This window comes from Phocoena sinus, chromosome 17, assembly GCF_008692025.1.
Source record: "Phocoena sinus isolate mPhoSin1 chromosome 17, mPhoSin1.pri, whole genome shotgun sequence".
Taxonomy (NCBI): Eukaryota; Metazoa; Chordata; class Mammalia; order Artiodactyla; family Phocoenidae; genus Phocoena; species Phocoena sinus.
In genome coordinates, this window is record NC_045779.1 from 17,301,525 (window position 1) to 17,317,947 (window position 16,423).

General features: G+C 38.1%; 1 protein-coding gene across 4 annotated transcripts in view; it reads left to right on the top strand.

Moving 5' to 3' along the window:
* TERF1 (telomeric repeat binding factor 1) overlaps positions 1–15,765 on the top strand; it is a 38,789-nt gene extending 23,024 nt beyond the window's left edge. For 3 of the 4 annotated variants that reach the window (XM_032609934.1, XM_032609932.1, XM_032609935.1), the window contains 2 exons: positions 9,083–9,192; positions 14,369–15,765. In XM_032609934.1, the coding sequence (XP_032465825.1) occupies positions 9,083–9,192; positions 14,369–14,545 (287 nt within the window). In that variant the 3' untranslated portion in view covers positions 14,546–15,765. Of the gene's footprint in view, positions 1–305; positions 2,887–9,082; positions 9,193–14,368 lie in introns of those variants that run through there. The other variant, XM_032609936.1, reaches the window with a different exon arrangement.
* The last annotated feature ends 658 nt before the right edge of the window (positions 15,766–16,423 follow it).

A 16,423-nucleotide genomic window follows, 5' to 3' on the forward strand; every position in this document is an offset into this window, starting at 1 on the left:
CTTGAAAGCGATCCAGCCCTTGACCACACCCCACAACACACAAACACACATCAGAAAACTAAAGTACGAAGGGATTAAATGTCATGACTTCAAAGAGATAGTTAGAGGTGGTGCTTAATTTAGAAAGTTACAGTTGGTTCTTGTTATTTACGGTAATGTTCTATAAGGTCATTGTGAATACTTAGTGAATACTGAATGATTACAGGGGAATACAGGGTTAGGTTCTTTTGAGCCTATGGTTACAACATTTTGGTCAACTATTCAATACATAACCTTGTTTTATGTGTTTCTGTTTATTTATTTAGGCCGCACCATGTGGCATGCGGGATCTTAGTTCCCCGACCAGGAATGGAACCCGTGCCCCCCACAGTGGAAGCACGGAGTCTTAACCACTGGACCGCCACGGAAGTCCCTGTTTCTGTTCAAAGAAACCTTATTTAATATACATTGTTGATTCATTAACATTGAACCCAGGCCAACAACACTGTAACTCTCGCCTGAATGAAGCTTACCTAACCACATATTTTTCTCTGTAAGGAACATCATACATAGCCTTCTTGCACCCAAGAACACTAGACAGCACTTCCACAATACACTTGGGGAAAATTTTAAACAGCAGAATTACCCCCAAAAAAGCACAAAAATATGGCACTAAATAGACCGTAAAAAGAACAATTATTGCTAGCCTGGAAGCTAAAATAAGAAAGCAGAGCTTCACCTTGTTTAACCTCAGCTGGGAACATGAACTCAAATATTTTGCCACTCTGTGCATGTCCACCAGTGTCCACAAAAGCACTGCAAGTTTTGATTTTTGTTACAACTTTCAGCAGGTAGGTGAATTTTCAAATACCAGAATCCATGAATATAATGAGGATTGACTATGTATAGACTCTGGCATTGCAGATTGCATTTAGAATTTATTCCTCATTGCATTTAGAATTTATTATCCTTATAAAAGGCATTGCTAGATTTAAAAAACAAGCAACAATAACCAAAAAAAAAATCTTAAAAGCAGTCTGTAATTATTTTCGATTATAATATAATTGTAAGTTCCTCCTTGGTATATATTCATTCAAAACATGTTTATTGAACCCGTACTATGTTCTAATGCAAGGATTTTTAAACTTTATTGATCCAAATCTAAATACTTACTGATCAGTATAAAAATAATAGATGTACCAACTTGATTCCAGGTACATAGTATGCCTGAAGTAAATATTAATTGAATAAATTTATTCTTAGCTGATGGCTGATGATAGGGCCACTGTTAGCTAGTATTTGTAAATTACAGCTCTAAAACATTTACATCTGTAGATATTATCATCGTCCTCACTTTAAAGATGGTAAAGTTAAACTCAAAGAAATATTTGCTTCCTGTTGGTGGAGTTCCTAGCTGCAAAATGACTAGGAATCATAATTCTAGAGTAAAATAATTTGGGGATTTTCCTGGACTTTTAATTTCATAATACAAAGTTCAAAGAAATGGAAGCATACACTTTTTTACACTCTAGCTGATCAGTAATTGAACCAATGAAGACCATAATCACATTGTAGAGTGGCTTGACAGTGACTATGGATATTGAACCTAGAAGATCCTGTGAGTTTTAGTACATTTCTTGACTTTCTGTTAGATGTTAGTAATATATACATATGCCTTCCAAAAAAGTCCAAGTTGCTTAAATGTTACCTAGGTATCCTCTTTTTCCTAAGAGGATATTTATTTTGTTCATGCTAAACATTTAAAAAAAATTTTTTTAGACATCTTTTAAAAACAATTGTTTTTCAGTTTTGTAAAATTGCTATGTACTTTTAAAAAATCAAGTAATTCAGAAAAATTGAAAAAAAATCACTTAAATGCTTTCTGTGCAGAAAAGTCTCACCAGCATTCAGTGAAATGATTAATATTTGAGTTAAAAGCTTTTTATCTATAAGCTCAATCCTCAAAACAATCTGGATCAATACTTTTTTTTTTTTTTTTAATCACTCCCATTTTACAGATGAGGAAGCTGAGACAAAAAGAGGTTAAGTGTAAAAAGCCCTTGGTCACACAGGTCATGAACAGAACCAGAGCCAGAATTTGAAATCAGACATTTCTGACTTCAGAGCCCATGTCCTTAAATACTGAGATAGATAGACTGCCTCAATGGAAGAATAGATAGAATCAAAGCAAATAAAAATTTATAAAAATGTGATGAGGTTACATATGTACTTTAAAATATATTTACATTTAATTTTTTGAAGGTGAAACTGAAGGATTCAATGAACTTCACATAAATGCTGTTTCATAAGAAATATATCAGTAAGCCATTATTCTCCAAAATGAAGAATAAATAATATGAATTGCTTTGATAGGTTGGGTCAGTTTGCCTCTATAACTAAATTTCAACTTTAGACTACTGATTGATTTCAGCTGTAATGGGTGAGATTAGCACAAAAATTTTGGCTAAATGTAGTATTCTTTGGAAATACTTTTCCTTACAACTTTGCAGATTTTGCTCCATTATTTTCTGACTTTATGAGCGCTGCTGTGGACAATCTGACATCAACCTGACTTTTTCCCCCTTTGTATATGAGTTGCTTTTTCTTCATAGTTGCCCAAGTTTTTCTAATATGTGCATTTAATGCTATAAATTTTCCTTTAATTACTGCCTTAGTTGCATCCCACAAATTTTTATGTTATATTTCCATTTTCATCAAAATATATTTTTTTATTTCCCTTGAGACTTTTTTCTTTGATCTTCCGGGCTATTAAGAAGCTCTTCATTTGGGCTTCCCTGGTGGCGCAGTGGTTAAGAATCCGCCTGCCAATGCAGGGGACACAGGTTTGAGCCCTGGTCTGGGGAGATGCCACATGCCGCGGAGTAACTAAGCCCGTGCGCCACAGCTACTGAGCCTGCGCTTTAGAGCCCACGAGCCACAACTACTGAGCCTGAGTGCCACAACCACTGAAGCCCGCGCTCCTAGAGCCCGTGCTCTGCAAGAAGAGAAGCCACCTAATGAGAAGCCCGTGCACTGCGACGAAGAGTAGCCCCCTCTCGCCGCAGCTAGAGAAAAGCCCGCGTGCAGCAACAAAGATGCAACGCAGCCAAAAATAAAAATAAATAAATAAATTTATTTTTTAAAAAAAGAAGCAGCTCTTTGTTTAATTTCCAAAAATTTTAGGATATTCCAAATACCTGTCTATTAATGATTTCCAATTAATTCGGTTCCGACCTGAGAATATGCTTTGAGGATTTCTTTCTTTTTCTTTTTTAATTTAAGATTTGCTTTATGGCCCAGAATATGGTCTGTCTTGGTGACTGTTGATGTGCACTTAAGAAGAATGTGAATTTTGCTGTTGTTGAGTGGAGTGTTAGGTCAAATTGATTCATAGTGCTTCTCAGGTGTTCTGTATGCATGCTTATTTTTTGTCTTCTTGTTCACTACTTACTGAGAGAGAAGTATTGAAATCTCCACCTATATATGAATTTCTCTTAATTATTAATCTCCGTTAATTTATTTTTGCCTTTTTGGTCCTCTAGCGCCTGTTAGAACAGTTCCCAATATGAAAATCTCTGTTCAAAATAACTGGTGTGGTTTCCATTAACCTCACCAACACATATGATCTGTTCCTGCACTGATACCATATTGTCTCAATTACTGTAGTTTAGTAATAACTCAGTGTGTGATAGGGCAATTTCTTGCATCTTTTTGTTATTCTTTAGGAGTATCTTGAGTATTCTTGGTGTTTTGGTCTTCCATATTGTCAGGGGGAAGAAAACCACTTTATAGAAGATTGCATGCAGTGAAGCTGCTACCACTCCATAGGTGCCAAAAGTAGACAACAAGACTTGGGTCAGAGCAAGACGGTTTATTACAGCACAACAGATAGCAACAGCATATGGCATCAGCGTAGTTGTGCTGGTTCCCCTCGCCAGGTCCCAAAGACAGTGCAGTGGACCCAGGTAGATGCTCTGCAGGCAGTAGGTTGTACTGCAAGGAGGAACCTGGGGCCAAGGGCACTTTTAGAGTAAGCAGCAAGCAAAACGTAGCAAATAATCCAGTTGCCTTCCCCTGGAGAGAGTTAGTTACATGGTGGTCAGACCGTGGTTCCCTTGACCTATTTAGGTTCCTGACTAACTGTAGAAACTGTTTAGTATCAGGGAATGAGTAAGCCTTGTTGTACATTCAGCAAAAACTGAAGGGATGCTCAGGGCCCATGATGGGCTAACTCTTCTGATACATAATTTTAGAATAATCTTGTTAAATTCTACGAAGAACCCTGTTGAAATTTTGATTTAAAATTACATTGTAGGGCTTCCCTGGTGGCGCAGTGGTTGAGAGTCCGCCTGCCGATGCAGGGGACGTGGGTTCGTGCCCCGGTCCGGGAGGATCCCACGTGCCGCGGAGCGGCTGGGCCCGTGAGCCATGGCCGCTGAGCCTGTGTGTCCGGAGCCTGTGCTCCGCAACGGGAGAGGCCACAACAGTGAGAGGCCCGCGTACCACCAAAAAAAAAAAAAAATTACATTGTAATAGTAGACAGTTTTCATTTTTGTTTTTTTAAATTAATTAATTTTATTTTTGGCTGTGTTGGGTCTTCGTTGTCGTGCACAGGCTTTCTCTGGTTGTGGCGAGCAGGGGCTACTCTGCGTTGCGGTGCGCGGGCTTCTCACTGCGGTGGCTTCTCTTGTTGCGTAGCGTGGGCTCTAGGTTCACAGGCTTCAGTAGTTGCAGCATGCAGGCTCAGTAGTTGTGGCTCGTGGGCTCTAGAGTGCAGGCTCAGTAGTTGTGGCACATGGGCTTAGTTGTTCTGCAGCACCAGGGCTCAAACCCCTGTCACCTGCATTGGCAGGCGGATTCTTAACCACTGCGCCACTGGGGAAGTCCTAGTAGACAATTTTGGAGACAGCTGACACAATTATATTGTCTTCCTCTACATGAACAAAAAGCATATTTCCTTATTTAGATTGTCTTATATATATTCTTATAACTTGTATATGTGCATGCACACACGCATATATATAGTAAAGCTTATAATTTACTACATACGGATCTTGACTGCATTTGCTGGATTTATCCCTAAGAATGTTAAATATTTTATTACTATTGTAAATATTATCTTTTGACTATTTTAGTTAAATATTTTAACTGTTGCTAATGTACAGAAACACTGTTGAGTTTTGTTTATTGATCTTATATGCAACCACCTTGCTAAACCCTTTTTAATTCTATGTGTATATTCTTTTAGGTTTTCTGTTCAGTTGACCTTTAAACAACATGGGGATCAGGGGCACCGACTCCTGTGCAGTCAATGCATCCTGCTATCTCTGCCTCAAAAACAAAAGAATTGATAAGTGATTCACCTGAGGGCAGGAAGCTGAAACAGTTAGCAGAATCAGAACTCAAACCCTAGTTCTTTTGATTCCACATATTGTGATCGCTAATCGAACACAAACTCTTCCCCACACTTAAAGATCTGTAAAATGAAAATACAGGTACTATGTTTATTGAAAAAAAAAATCCGTGTATAAGTGGGCCCATATAGTTCAAACCCATGTTATTCAAGGGTCAACTGTACACACAATTTTCTTTCAATAATTACCATTCTGTTTCTTTTGAGTTGCATATACATTTATTTCTTGTCTTACTAAACTGAATAAGAGGGAAAGAGGGAAGGGTTTACTTCTTACACTGTGTCAAATACTCCTTAAACATTATATTAAGAAATTACAACAATTCTATAAGGTAAATATTATTCCTTTTTTAAACAGATAATGAAAAGGCAGGCACTAGGAGGTGAGATGACGTTTAAAGGCATAAAAGAATCAAGAGGGCTTCCCTGGTGGTGCAGTGGTTGAGAGTCCACCTGCCGATTCAGGGGACACGGGTTCGTGCCCCGGTCCGGGAAGATCCCACATGCTGCGGAGGGGCTGGGCCCATGAGCCATGGCCGCTGAGCCTGCGCGTCCGGAGCCTGTGCTCCACGGCGGGAGAGGCCACAACAGCGAGAGGCCCGCGTACCGCAAAAAAAAAAAAAAAAAGAAGCAAAGCTAGATACAGACTATACCTCATGACCTATGTTTGAGCATCCTGTCTTACTTAGAAATTACCCAGATATCCAAAATTATACTTACCGTTTATACTAGATTTTAAAGTTAACTAAGGATCTTGGGAATTATATTTAAGCTGACCTATTACAGAACCTAATTACTGCTGCTATCAAAAAGTTTGTCAGAATTATACTTCAGTTTAGTTAAACACATATTTTTTTTTCTTATTATCTATTTATACATATTAGTGTATATATGTCAATCCCTATCTCCCAATTCATCCCACCACCCCCTGCCCCACTTTCCCCCTTGGTGTCCCTATGTTTGTTCTCTACATCTGTGTCTCAATTTCTGCCCTGCAAACTGGTGCATCTGTACCATTTTTCTAGGTTCCACATATATGCGTTAATATACGATATTTGTTTTTCTCTTTCTGACTTACTTCACTCCGTATGACTGTCTCTAGGTCCATCCACGTCTCTACAAATGACCCAATTTCGTTCCTTTTTATGGCTGAGTAATATTCCATTGTATATATGTACCACATCTTCTTTATCCATTCGTCTGTCGATGGGCATTTAAGTTGCTTCTATGACCTGGCTATTGTAAATAGTGCTGCAGTGAACATTGAGGTGCATGTGTTTTTTTGAATTACGGTTTTCTCTGGTTATATGCCCAGTAGTGGGATTGCTGGGTCATATGGTAGTTCTATTTTTAATTTTTTAAGGAACCTCCATACTGTTCTCCATAGTGGCTGTATCAGTTTACATTCCCACCGACAGTACAAGAGGGTTCCCTTTTCTCCATACCCTCTCCAGCATTTGCTGTTTGTAGATTTTCTTCTGATGATGCCCATTCTAACTGATGTGACGTGATACCTCATTGTAGTTTTGATTTGCATTTCTCTAATAATTAGTGATGTTGAGCATCTTTTCATGTGCTTCTTGGCCATCTGTATGTCTTTTTTGGAGAAATGTCTGTTTGGGTCTTCTGCCCTTTTTTTTCTTTTACACTTTAAACATCTTACAATTTTAGTTGTCACTCATACCTCAGGAAAGGGGAAAAAGAAAGTAAATATATTAGCTTGGTAGAGTCTTTGGTAGAATTAAGAATATAACTGGGCAACACCTTGCAATTCTGTAGTACAGTATCACAAGTAGTGTATTGACATTGATTCAACCAAGATATAAAGTAGTTGCATCATCGCAAGGATACCTTGTGTTGCCCTATTATAGCAGATATAACTGTTTTAAAAGTTTATTTTTTACTTCTGGTCGGTACTACTATAAATTCTAAATAATATGTTTGTATTTGCATTTCTTTCAACAATTGCTCTTAAACTAGGAACTTTAATACTCACTTCCAGAGTTTTATTAGTTTTTTTTTTATTAGTTTTAAATCTACTATTGGTTGTCTTTATAACTCGAAATAATATACTGCTATATTTTATTTGATTTTAGATAATACCTCCTGACTCCCTATAATGTGAAAGGAGGAAATTACCACTCCTTCACCTCACTTTTCTTCTACCCACGTTTTCTGCCTTCTCACTGCTGTCCTCTATACCCTACTTTTACATTGTCAAGGTTTACAATATTGTACATCTCTTTTATGTTAATTAATTTTTTTAACATCTTTATTGGAGTATAAGTGCTTCACAATGGTGTGTTGTGTTAGTTTCTGCTTTATAACAAAATGAATCAGCTATACATATATCCCCATATCTCCTCCCTGTTGCGTCTTCCTCCTACCCTCCCTATCCCACCCCTCTAGGTGGTGGTCACAAAGCACCGAGCTGATCTCCCTGTGCTATGCGGCTGCTTCCCAGGAGCTATCTGTTTTACATTTGGTAATATTCATAAGTCCATGCCACTCTCTCACTTCATCCCAGCTTACCCTTCCCCCTCCTCGTGTCCTCAAGTCCATTCTCTCTGCCCATTTTTTTTTTTTTTCTTTCCTGCGGTACGCGGGCCTCTCACTGTTGTGGCCTCTCCCTTTGCAGAGCACAGGCTCCAGATGCGCAGGCTCAGTGGCCATGGCTCACGGGCCCAGCCCCTCCGTGGCATGTGGGATCTTCCTGGACCGGGACATGAACCCGTGTCCCCGGCATCGGCAGGCGGACTCCCAACCACTGCGCCACCAGGGAAGCCCCGCCCATTTTTGGATTGGGTTGTTTTTTTAATATTGAGCTGCATGAGCTGTTTATATACTTTGGATATTAATCCTCTGTCCGTTGATTCGTTTGCAAATATTTTCTCCCATTCTGAGGGTTGTCTTTTTGTCTTGTTTGTAGTTTGCTTTGCAAAAGCTTTTAAGTTTCTTTAGGTCCCATTTGTTTATTTTTGTTTTTATTTCCATTACTCTAGGAAGTGGATCAAAAAAGATCTTGCTGTTATTTATGTCAAAGAGTGTTCTTCCTGTGTTTTTCTCTAAGAGTTTTATAGTGTCCGGTCTTACATGTAGGTCTCTAATCCATTCTGAGTTTATTTTTGTGTATGGTGTTAGGGAGTGTTCTAATTTCATTCTTTTACATGTAGCTGTCCAGTTTTCCCTGCACCACTTATTGAAGAGATTGTCTTTTTTCTCCATTGTGTATCCTTGCCTCCTTTGTCATAGATTAGTTGACCATAGGTGCGTGGGTTTATCTCTGGGCTTTCTATCCTAGAATGGCCCTTCTTCTTGACACCCTTTGCAGGAGCAGTTCTGCCAGGTCCAGGTTGGAAAGGAAACACACACACCCCTGATTTTCAAAGACTGATCTTTGCACTATATCACGCTGCTTCCAGATTCAAAGGAAAAAAACTACACAGAGTTCTTTTTTTAAAAAAATAGCTAACCAGTAGATAGGAATTTCATGGTAACCTTTAAAAATATTCTTCTGGGACTTCCCTGGTGGTCCAGTGGCTAAGACTCCATGCTTCCACTGCAGGGGGCATGGGTTCAATCCCTGGTCAGGGAACTAAGATCGCACATGCTGCACGGTGTGGCCAAAAAAAAAATTATATAATTCTTTTAATGTGAGACAATTTTTGATGACAGCATTTCTACTTTTAGGTGGAAGAAAGAAAAAAGAGAAGAGTAGGCAAGCCACTGAAAGCGAGAGAATACGTGTTTTAAATAGTCAGCGTCTAACTCCTGAAAAACATCAACCTAGAAAAAAACAGGTATGTTTATTATAATTAAATAATACTTAATGGATATTAAAGTCATAACTTGAATAATTGTGATTATTTCACATTATTTCTGTTCAACCCTAAAAAACCTTGAGGATAAAATGTTTTCTCTTTGCCATCTTTAACTCTGCCATCTTAGATTTGTTGACCAATTTGCCTATTCAAAGTTCACCCACATTTTAAAGATTTTCTTAAGCTGGATGTTAGTGACATTTATTTAGAATTATTGTATTACTGTCATCATAAAATCAGTTCATCAGATGTAGGGTGGAACTTAAATCTACTTGATAAGTTTTTATATTTGTATCTTCCTAACATAGATTCTATTTATTTATTTACTTATTTAATTCATTTATTTTTGGCTGTGTTGGGTCTTCGTTGCTGCACACGGGCTTTCTCTAGTTGCAGCGAGCAGGGGCTACTTTTCGTTGAGGTGCACAGGCTTCTTATTGTGGTGGCTTCTCTTGTTGTGGAGCACAGGCTCTAGGCGCGTGGGTTCAGTAGTTGTGGCTCATGGGCTCTAGAGCACAGGCTCAGTAGTTGTGGTGCACGGGCTTAGTTGCTCCACAGCATGTGGGATCTTCCCGGACCAGGGCTCGAACCCATGTCCCCTGCATTGGCAGGTGGATTCTTAACCACTGCACCACCAGGGAAGCCTCCATAGATTCAATTTAAATAAGATTTTTCTGTGCTTTAAAAAAAAAAAAAAGAAAGAAAAAATATCATTTGATAAAGAATTTTTCTATTCAGAAAGCTAAAATGGGTTCCTTTTAGGATTCATTTCATTTGTTTGCCCTCTCAGTGATTATAGTCCTGTGCCATCCGTCCAGTTTCTGAAACCATTGTTTACTGTATTTTATCTGGTTTTCTAGTTGTTCACAGCAGGTGAGTAAATCTGGTCCTTGTTTGATCATGTTGGCAGTGGAAGATGATCCTATACTTTTCTTCTTACTCTTCTTTATTTAAGATGCTTTTTTTTTCTTTTTGATAAGCTATTTGCAAATGGTTCATTGTTGAGGTGCTGGGCTAGGGTCAAGTTCTAGGTTACTAGGGATATCTCCTGTGACTCAAGTTTATTTTGACCATGCATTCTCCCGCAGTGAACATAGCAGTCAACTCCAGTTTTTGGTTTGCTTCCTGCAACTATTGCTTGTCTGCATGATTCCTAATTTAGGTCCACCACCTCTACTTTTTGGAGGTAATGCTGGTTGAGAGAGGCTCCTGCTGTTGCAGACCAGGGATTTAAGGTGTACACCTCAGGATATGTTCCTTACTTTGGAAAAGTGTATGCCACGGGCTTTCTGTGATCTATAGGTAGAGTGGCTGTGCCCCACTTCTTCACATACCTTTTGTCAGTTTCCACCAATAATGGACCCCATTCACCTATGTTATGGTTCAGGCCAAAGGGTTCTCTTAATTTTACGAGTTTGGGATTTCATTTCTTTCCTTGTTGCTGTTGGGTGAATTCCCAAAGGAGAATGAGGAAATGTTGACCTTACGCCACTATATGCAACCAAAAGTCATATATATTTTTTGTCTCTGATTTTTTTCCCACTTTGAATATGATGTACCAAGATGTAGATTTTTTGGTATTTATCTTTCTTTGTGTTCTCTGAGCTTCCTGCACCTGTTTTGTTTCTTTAATAAATTTATTTATTTATTTTTGGCTGCGTTGGGTCTTTGTTGCTGCGTGCGGGCTTTCTCTAGTTGTGGCGAGCGGGGGCTGCTCTTCATTGCAGTGCGCGGCCTTCTCATTGCAGGTACTTCCCTTGTTGCGGAGCCGAGCTCTAGGCACGCAGGCTTCAGTAGTTGTGGCTTGCGGGCTCTAGAGCGCAGGCTCAGTAGCTGTGGCACACGGGCTTAGTTGCTCCGCGGCATGTGGGATCTTTCCGGACCAGGGCTCAAACCCGTGTCCCCTGCGTTGGCAGGTGGATTCTTAACCACTGCGCCACCAGGGAAGTCCGAGGGCAGGCTTTGTTAATGAGAACAGAATGCTCTGGATGTATTTTGAAATGGGTATTTTCCTCTTCGGCCTGCTCGAAGCAGGAGGAGATTATTCTGTCGTCTTCACCATGAGAACCTGGTGGGGCTTTTGGAGAGAAAACTCACAAGTTTGTGGGCCCCCTAAGATTGGGCCCCTGGAGTTTTTAACTCAAGCTTGTTCACAATGAGCCTCCCTCAATTTGTCCATCACAGTCAAATGTTCCTCCCAGTACTGGCCCCAGCTGTGAGCTGCTTCTCCTGGCCTTCTGCTTCCAGTAATCTATGATTCTCTGTATCCACCTTTCTGTTTGCCCTGTGACATTAATTTTCTGATGGATCTAGGAAGAGTTATTGTCTTTACAGTTTGTTCACCATTTTTCTTGTTATGACGACTGGGGTGATATTTCCAAGCTCTCCAGGTTGCTCTAAAATCCAGAAGTCTCTGCCTCATACATTTTATCTTTCCCTGTTGTTCTTCTGGCAACAATTCTAAATGGGATTATAGGCGTTATTTATAGGTATATATCAAGAAAAGATTCTGTCTTTTTTGTATTTGAAACAAAATATGGAATATCAACTACGTAACATAGAATACAGGTGATATCATCTATCACTATTTACTATGTCAAAAAACAATTCTGTGTCTGGTTTTATTTTTAGCTTTCCACTGTTGGCTTTTTGGTGGGATAATTTGTTTCAGATGAGTAAATGATTTTCTCTTACTTTGTGTTGAGATTTTGGTTCTTTAAAATTTTTTATTGCAGTAGTCTTGCACAGTTTCTTCTTGGACAGTTTCTTCTCGCTGCATTTGTATGTTAAACAGACAAAGATATTTTTGCCTGCCTCATCACAGTTTGAAAAGAGGCCTTCCTTTTGTAACTTTATTCAAGAAGAAAAGTAAGAGCCTTTCTACAATAAAGACTTTTTTCCCGTAGATGGTATGTAATGGGAATTACAATACAATATTTTGTTTGTTTTTTGTGGTACGCGGGCCTCTCACCCGTGTCCCCTGCATGGCAGGTGGACTCTCAACCGCTGCGCCACCAGGGAAGCCCTACAGAGCTCTTTTTATCTTGCAAAACTAAAACTCTGTACCCATTAAAAATAACTCCTCATTCACCCCTACCCCCAAGCCTCTGGCAACCAACTTTTCTACTTTCTGTCTCTGAATTTGACTGTTTTAGGTACCTCATATAAGTGGAATCCTACAGTATTTGTTCTTTTGTGTTTGACTTGTTTCACTTAGCATAATGTCCTCAAGATTCATTTACATTGTAGTACATGTCAGCGTTTTCTTCCTTTTTTAAGGCTGAATAATGTCTCCTATTTATATACCACATTTTGCTTATGCAGTTCTCCATCAGTGGACACTTAGGTTGCTTCCACCTTTTGGCTATTACGTGTAATACTGCTATCAACAGGGGTGTACAAATTTCTCTTCAAGTCTCTGCTTTCAGTTCTTTTGGATATGTACCCACAAGTAGAATTGGGTCACATGGTACTTTTAATTTTTGAGGAACCACCATAGTATTTTCCCTAGCAGTCACACAGTTTTTCATTCCCATTAACAGCACGTGAGTTCCAGTTTCTAATCCTCGCCACCACCTATTATTTTCTAGTTTTTTTTTTTTTTTAAACATCTTTATTGGGGTATAATTGCTTTACAATGGTGTATTAGTTTCTGCTTTATAACAAAGTGAATCAGCTATACATATACATATGCTCCCATGTGTCTTCCCTCTTGCGTCTCCCTCCCTCCCACTCTCCCCATCCCACCCCTCCAGGCTGTCCCAAAGCCCCGAGCTAAAATCCCTGTGCCTTGCGGCTGCTTCCCCCTAGCTTATTTTCTAGTTTTTTTGATGGTGAACATCCTAATGGGTTTGAGGTGACATTTCCTGGTGGTTTGGATTTGCACTTCCCTAATGATTAGTGATGTTGAGCATTTTTTTCAAGTGCTTATTGGCCATTTGTATATCTGTTTTGGAGAATTGTCTACTCAAGTCCTTTGCTCATTTTAAAAAATTTATTTGTAGTAAAACATAGCATAAGACTTATCACCTTAATCATTTTTAAGTGTATGATTCACTGGCATTAAATGCATTCACGTTGCTATGGAACAACTTCTGGAACTTTTTCACCTTGCGAAACTGAAACGCTCTACTCAGAAGACATTTCCCCCTTCCTCCCGTGCCCTGGCAGCCACCATTCTACTTTCTCTTTCTGGGAATTTGACTACTCTAGGTATCTTGTGTACGTGAAATCTTACAGTATTTGGCTTCTTGTGACTGATGATGAGTGGATTTTTAAAGCAGATGTGAGTCAGCCGGGGAGATTATTCGTAGTTCAGACACAGTAAATAATCACTCAGGTGACCATACTGCTCCTCAGCATGTCGGCAGAAGGGGTGGCTAGTTGTTCACCTATAGTAAATGCCAGGTGTCAGCGATCTGTTTCTGTGTATAATAATGAATTTGACTTTTAAAATTCTTCAGTCATTTTCTCCAAAAACAAAATAGTGTTTTTTTAACTAGTTTGTGTTAGTTCTCAAAAATCTGTTTTAGAGAAGATTTGAGTTTTACGTGTGTGTGTACTTTGCCCAACATAGACGGAACAGGGTTTTCACTGAGTTCATTAGGGAAGAATTAAATATTCATCAGTTCTCGGTATTTGTGAATCCTACATATCTCTAATCTATTAACAGTTGTAGAAAAGCATCCTAAGAGACAGTGTGGGCTTAAAGTCAGATGAATTGGGTTTGTGTTTAGCTCCGTCGTTTTGTAGATGTCTGATCCTGGGTGGCTGAGCCATAGTGTGTTCGTGTAAAATGAACAGTGACATAGTCAGGACCCTTGACAATATCACCACGATAAGACCTTACAGAAACCTGATATGTTTACAGAATTTCTTCCACCGTTAGGAAATTGTAACATGATACTGATAAAAAAGTTGTATTTATAGTAGATATGTTATTTAAGGAATTGTTTCTGTGAATAACTGTTCTACGTTTTATCTGCTTTGGACGGATGTTAACTAGACTTATTGTGGTGGTCATTTCACAATATATATGAATACTGGATCATTATGTTGTACACCTGAAACTAATAAAATGTTATTTGTCATTTATACCTCAATTGAAAAAAACATAATTGTTTCTGTGAGTAACTATCTTACTTTTCATCAAAAGGCATGGCTTTGGGAAGAAGACAAGAATCTGAGATCTGGCGTGAAGAAATACGGAGAGGGAAATTGGTCTAAAATACTATCACATTATAAATTCAACAACCGAACAAGCGTCATGTTGAAAGACAGATGGAGGACTATGAAGAAGCTGAAGCTGATATACTCGGACGATGAAGACTGAGTGTGTTTGTGGAGCCCGATAAGACGGCAGTTAAACATTTTGATTCCTGCATTTTGCGTGAAACTTGGTGGTCATTAATGTAGCTTAAAATTTTGTTTAAAGCATTACAGTATTTTTCTGCGGCACAGTCATTTAATATGAGGATTTGTGTTGTAAGAGCAGGATTATATACCATCATTGTATTCTTTAAGAATCTTTTCACTCTGATAAAAAAATTAATTTTTTGAACCCTAGCGCTTTCAAAACTCCTACCTCCAAACCCTGTTCCAATAAAAAGGTGAAAGCCTGGTAAGAGAAAAAATATATTGCTATTAACCTATTCTGTGTCTGTGGGCTGATTTCAACTCCATGACACACATAAAAGTGAAGTTTCTAAATCAGTGAATAGGCCTTTGACATAAGGGGTAATGATTTGATCTATGGCCTTAATATATTAATTACTAAGATATTTGCTTATAGAATGATAAATATACAAAGTAATCTGTGAGTTATACTTAAATTTTTCTTTTGGTACTTTCATATAAAGGAAAAAACTTGAAAATAGTAATACCCATAGGACAGAGTTTATACTACTACTAAGAATAGCTTATGTCTCATTTAGGTACATTGGATTTTTGTTCTAGTGTTAAAACTTTGACAAAGATGGTTTTAAATAAAGCTTCTTTATAACCTGGTGCCATAAATATCCATTTCTCTGATATTTTCATTTAGTTAGATAAATATTGGGCCTAAATGGTATTCTGTAAATGCTTAAATGGATTTTAACCATGATCATTTTTTTTTTGAATTTTTAAATTTTATTTTATTTATTTTTTATACAGCAGGTTCTCATTAGTTATCCATTTTATACGTATTAGTGTATGCATGTCAGTCCCAGTCTCCCAGTTCATCCCACCACCACCACACCTGCCACTTTAACCATGATCATTTTGACGACTGTGATAAATACTAAATAAACAAGATCATGCATACCTTATTAGACAGTTTTGAGTTTTCACCAACATGTTCCTTAGAGGATTTAGTCAAAAACTAGAATTATTTAGCATTTTGAGTTATGTATGCTTTATTTAACAAATGCATGAAAATGCTTAAGCATTTGCTTAAAAAGTTAAATGATTATTTTGTAATCTGTATTTCTTTATGAAAGTTTTATATATTACTTTCTCATTGTTCCTGAAGTTGTTGTCCTATGCGTATAATAAATAGAAATGTGGATAATGTTTCCTGACTCGGTCTGTCCTGTTACACCACTAGTTACTGTCACCGTGTGTATTGCAGACATTTTGATGGTTAGTGCCAAAGCCGATGGCGTGAGTCAAAACAGACCAGTCAGTTGGTCAACCTCATTCCAAACATACCCTAAGTCATCAAATCTAAGTTGATATTAACTGTAAGATGCCTAGTTATTTTATATGCCACTAAAAACATCACTATCAGTTATACTATATGGTTTTTTCTTAATTAGAATTTTATTTTACTTTAATTAAAAGAGCTGTTATAGATTTATGTAAGCGTAGATTTTTATCGTATAACTTGTGGGTACATAAAAAAGAAAAGCAAAATAAATTGGGTAATTTATTGTATTCCTTGTACTTCCTCATTTTAATCTGAATCTTTTGAATTTTTAAATTGAAATTTGTTGAGATAACTATAGATTCATATATAGTTGTAAGAAATAATGAGAGGTCCCTTGTACACTTGTTCCAGCTTACCCCAATGTCAATTTGTAAAACTGTAGTATATCACCATCAGGATATTGCCATTGATATAATTCACCAGTTTTATCCAGATTTCCCCAGTCTTGTACCATGTGTGTGCAGTGTGTGTATTTAATTCCAAAAAGCTTATCATTTGTGTAGGGGCGTATGTCTACCACAG